The sequence below is a fragment of the Equus przewalskii genome, chromosome 13 (genome assembly GCF_037783145.1).
Source record: "Equus przewalskii isolate Varuska chromosome 13, EquPr2, whole genome shotgun sequence".
NCBI classification, from domain to species: domain Eukaryota; kingdom Metazoa; phylum Chordata; class Mammalia; order Perissodactyla; family Equidae; genus Equus; species Equus przewalskii.
The window spans coordinates 7,716,269-7,720,983 of NC_091843.1; the positions used below are offsets into that span (position 1 = coordinate 7,716,269).

At 59.1% G+C, this 4,715-nt stretch overlaps 1 protein-coding gene across 1 annotated transcript; it reads left to right on the forward strand.

Annotated features, from left to right (window-relative positions):
• The first annotated feature begins 1,024 nt into the window (after nucleotides 1-1,024).
• DUSP1 (dual specificity phosphatase 1) lies at nucleotides 1,025-4,349 on the forward strand. Its single transcript, XM_008509842.2, has 4 exons — nucleotides 1,025-1,900; nucleotides 2,154-2,299; nucleotides 2,667-2,886; nucleotides 3,320-4,349. Exons 1-4 carry the CDS (start codon nucleotides 1,534-1,536, stop codon nucleotides 3,688-3,690), a joined length of 1,104 nt encoding a protein of 367 aa, XP_008508064.2. The 5' UTR covers nucleotides 1,025-1,533; the 3' UTR covers nucleotides 3,691-4,349.
• The last annotated feature ends 366 nt before the right edge of the window (nucleotides 4,350-4,715 follow it).

Here is a 4,715-nt window from a genome sequence, read left to right on the forward strand (position 1 = left end):
CGCCACAGCGGTCTCCGCTGCCCTGGGGGCCGTCAGTGGGGCTCAGGGGGCGGGTGACCGCATGGGGTCTTCCCAAACGTTTGTCCAGGTCCTGGAAAGCCTCCTAAAGCCGTAAGACGGGATTTCGAGTTCAGCCCATACAGATGGCGAGAACCAGGGCCTGGGGTTGGTGGTGGTGTTGGTGGGGGGCTCAGCCCCCCGCTGGAGCCCCCAGCCCCGCGCACGGAAAGCTCCCAATCCTTACACATTTGTGGGAATAAAGGGCGAGCCGGCGCGGCTCCATCTGTCCCAGGCAAACGTGACCAGAAACGCGCCAGGCGGCCCCTGGGGGGCGCTGTCGAGTTGCTCTGGGGGTCGTCTCCCCAAACGCCAAACCCAGCCAACCGCAAGGGCACCTTGCGACCCCCCACCTTGATTTCAGCCCCATTCCCCGGCTCGAAGTCTTCTAGGGACCACACCACTAGGAATAACATTTTTTTCGCTGGGGGTTTGCTTGGAAGGCATTTTACTTGTTAAATGTACATTTTTTTTAAGTAACAGGAAATGCTGGGAAACAGGAAAGCATTTCCCTAAACCCCTCCAGCCCAACTCACCCCGGTTGTTCTTGGTAGGAACAGTTCTATGAACAAACTTCTAATTTTTCTCCGACCCTTATTTCAGGCTCCTCTCTCCCCTCGGTCCCCCCCGCCCCCCATTGTGATACTGGGCAAGTAAATCGCTTCTCCTTGGGACCCTGCCTCCCCGCCTGTTGGGGACGCGGAAATGAAAGGGGCACACGTGTCTGCGAAGGCGCAGGAAGCCCCTTTCCGCTGGGGTCGGAGGCGGCCGGGGGCGCAGGGAGGGGCGAGGGGGCAGGGCGCGGGGGCAGGGGGCAGGGGGCAGGGGGCAGGGGGCAGGGGGCAGGGGGCGGGGGTGGGGGGGCCGAGGCCGCGGGCACGCTGCCCGCTGTGCCAGAGGTCAGCCCTCGGCTGGCAGCCCGCCCTCCTTCTCTGCTCCACGCTGGGGCCGGGGAGCAGCGCGGGCCGGGTCCCTGGGGACGCGCCATGCGCAGGCCGGACGGCCGGGCGGGGGCCGGGGCCCGAGCCAGCGCCAGGCCAGCGGACCCCGCTCGGAGGCCGATGACGTCTTCGCCTCTGGCTCCGCCGGCGCCAAGCCGGGCAGGGCGGGTGACGTCACCACCCGGTCACGTGACCGCCATTCAAACAAACAGACCCCCTCCCCCTGCGCGCCCGCCCCGCCCCGCCCCGTCCCGGGAGAGGCCACATATAACCGCGCTCCCCGGGGCCGAGCTCGCAGTGAAGGACAGCAGGGCTGGAAGCGTAGCGGGGCCGGAGGGGCAGAGCTGGGGAGAAGCAAGGAAGCCGAGGCGCCCGGAGTCCCGCACCGCGCTCCCTCGTTCAGTCAAAGGCAGTTTGGGGTTCGGCGCAAAGCAAGCCAGGGCCGGGCTTTTCCTCGAAAGCGGTCGCCCTGCTCTTGGCTCCCGAGGACAAAGGGCACGGGAGGATTTGCACGCTGGGGGCGCTGGGGCCGGCCATGGTCATGGAGGTGGGCTCCCTGGACGCCGGCGGCCTGCGGACGCTGCTGCGGGAGCGCGCGGCGCAGTGCCTGCTGCTGGACTGCCGCTCCTTCTTCGCCTTCAACGCCGGCCACATCGCCGGCTCGGTCAACGTGCGCTTCAGCACCATCGTGCGGCGCCGCGCCAAGGGCGCCATGGGCCTGGAGCACATCGTGCCCAACGCCGAGCTGCGCGGCCGCCTGCTGGCCGGCGCCTACCACGCCGTGGTGCTGCTGGACGAGCGCAGCGCCTCCCTGGACGGCGCCAAGCGCGACGGCACCCTGGCCCTGGCCGCCGGCGCGCTCTGCCGCGAGGCGCGGGCCGCGCACGTCTTCTTCCTCAAAGGTACGCCCGCGGGGACCCTCGGGCGGCCGGACGCCCCCTGCCGCCTTGTTGGGGGACCCCTGCCCCACCTGGAGCGCGTGGGCGCCTGAGTCGGATTCTGGGGACTTGTCATTGGCATTGTTTGCCTCTAGGAACAAAGGCGATCCGAGCCTCTCCGGGGTAAACTTCCAGCCCCGGTGGGTGGGGGAGTTGAAGGAAGGTGCCCTCTCACCCCCGCGGTACTAACGGAAACAATGTCTCTTTGTATTCCCAGGAGGATATGAAGCTTTTTCAGCTTCCTGCCCGGAGCTGTGCAGCAAACAGTCGACCCCCATGGGGCTCAGCCTTCCCCTGAGTACCAGCGTCCCTGACAGCGCGGAATCAGGGTGCAGTTCCTGTAGCACCCCACTCTATGACCAGGTTAGTAGGGGACCGTGCCAGAGGGGAGAAGGAACAGCTGGCAAAGGTCTGGAAGGGCAGCGCTGGTGAAAATATGGAAAGTGACCTGCGGCTTATTAATAACGGAGGGGACACAGGGAACTTATTGATCCCATGGCTAAGTGGTATGATGGAGCTTGAGTCTCGAATTGCCAGCACTACAGAAACGAACCTGTTAGCCCTGCCCAGGCACGTGGGTTTAGTTCCCAATTATTTAGACAACAACGGCAGTGCAGAGAAGTTCGCCCAGTATTGAAACTGACTTTTCCAGCCGGGAGTTTTTGTGGGTGTGGGCACTGGCATTGACATGAGCGAAGCTTGACAGTTGTTGGATATTCCTGGATTTCAGGGTGGCCCAGTGGAGATCCTGCCCTTTCTGTACCTGGGCAGTGCATACCATGCTTCCCGGAAGGACATGCTGGATGCCTTGGGCATCACTGCCTTGATCAACGTCTCAGCCAACTGCCCCAACCATTTCGAGAGTCACTACCAGTACAAGAGCATCCCAGTGGAGGACAACCACAAGGCGGACATCAGCTCCTGGTTCAACGAGGCGATCGATTTCATAGGTGAGTGGAACAGGTGCCTGGGACTTCTGCCTCACTCCCCCATTTGAGCCACTGGGCCCAACTCTATGGCAAGGACTTGAATGACCTTCTTCTAAGCCTTTCTCCAGACATTAAATGTCAGTGTGGTGTGGGTAACATGCCTGCAAAATAATGGATTGGATGGCCCACTTTACAAATTGGCGACCCGAGGTTCAGAGAGTTGAATTGATTTGTCCAGTATCAATCAGCTGGGTGGCAATGGCTGGGCGAGGTTATATCCTTCACTGCTGTTCTTTGCACAGTGCCCCACTGCCTCCACGAACAGTGTCCGTGTGATGGCGTGAGGCGAGGGTGGCCACCTCTGGACAGGACCCATGACATTTCTCAGACACCCTGTGCCTGGGGTCGGGGTCGTTCTGAGCTCTTGAGTAAGCAGTTGCCCTTCATTTTCCAGACTCCATCAAGAATGCCGGAGGAAGGGTGTTTGTCCACTGCCAGGCGGGCATTTCCCGGTCTGCCACCATCTGCCTCGCCTACCTCATGAGGACTAACCGAGTGAAGCTGGACGAGGCCTTTGAGTTTGTGAAGCAGAGGAGAAGCATCATCTCCCCCAACTTCAGCTTCATGGGCCAGCTGCTGCAGTTCGAGTCCCAGGTCCTGGCCCCGCACTGCTCGGCCGAGGCCGGGAGCCCTGCCATGGCCGTGCTCGACCGCAGCTCCTCCACCACCACCGTCTTCAACTTCCCCGTCTCCATCCCCGTCCACTCCGCCAACAGTGCGCTGAGCTACCTTCAGAGCCCCATTACGACCTCTCCCAGCTGCTGAGGCCGCGGGAGGCGATCCGCACAGCCCACCGGACTCCAGGCTCCTTGAGGAGAAACGCACTGACTCCGGGGAGGGGGCTCGGGAGGGCCGGTCCTTATTTATTTAATTTCACCTGAGTTCCGCTGGGTTCCCAGGCAGTCACAGTGATGACTTAGCATCGAGACATTTGCTGGACTCAGCACGTTCGGGACCAATATATAGTGGGTACATGCAGTCCCTCTGACAAAAAGGGGCACAAGAGAAAGGACTCTTTGTGAGCCAGTTTCTTTTTGCTCGCCCTCCGTTTTTCGTAGGAACTCTTCATGCTTGACATACCTACCAGTGTTACCATTCCCGGCGACATATATGTGTGAGAATTTACCTTATTTATTTTTGTGGAGGTGGTCTGCCTTCACAAGCGTCAGTGTCTACTCCTAGAAGAACCAAATACCTCAATTTTTGTGTTTGAGTACTGTAATATCCTGTAAATAGATCCTGAACAGGTTTGTTTTCAGCACTGATGGAAAGCACCAGTGTTGGGTTTTTTTTTAGTTGCCAACAGTTGTATATTTGCTGATTATTTATGGCCTGAAATAATATATTTCTTCTTCTAAGAAGACATTTTGTTATACAAGGATAACTTTTTTATACTACAGAATAAATTATGACATTTCTATTGATCCTGCAATGCTTTATTTCTTGGGCAGCCCCACCACACCCATCTTGCACTAGTGGAATAGTGGAGAACCCGGAGGCGGGCCTCCAGAGTGTGTGTTGGGTCTGACCCCACACTTCTTGGTGGCTGCAGGATGGCTGGGTTGCAAGGGAGGTAGAGAGTGTAATCTGTCACAAAAAACCACAGCTGTATCTCCGACCATGTCACCCAGGGAGCCCAAGTGTCTCCAGAGCCAGAAGTAGGACATAGCCACTTGCCTGGGTTGCCTTTTTCTTTGAATACCTTCTCCAGAATAATACGGAACCTTCCTCCTGTTTCTGAGCTGTGCTAGAGTCATGAGGACGATAGTAATGTGTTCCTACTATGTGCA

Excerpts from the sequence above, each read along its gene's own strand:
- DUSP1 (XM_008509842.2), top strand. The coding sequence starts at position 1,534 with ATGGTCATGGAGGTGGGCTCCCTGGACGCCGGCGGCCTGCGGACGCTG. Across the intron at positions 1,901-2,153 it reads GCACGTCTTCTTCCTCAAAG|GAGGATATGAAGCTTTTTCA; the intron begins GTACGCCCGCGG and ends TTGTATTCCCAG. Across the intron at positions 2,300-2,666 it reads GCACCCCACTCTATGACCAG|GGTGGCCCAGTGGAGATCCT; the intron begins GTTAGTAGGGGA and ends CCTGGATTTCAG.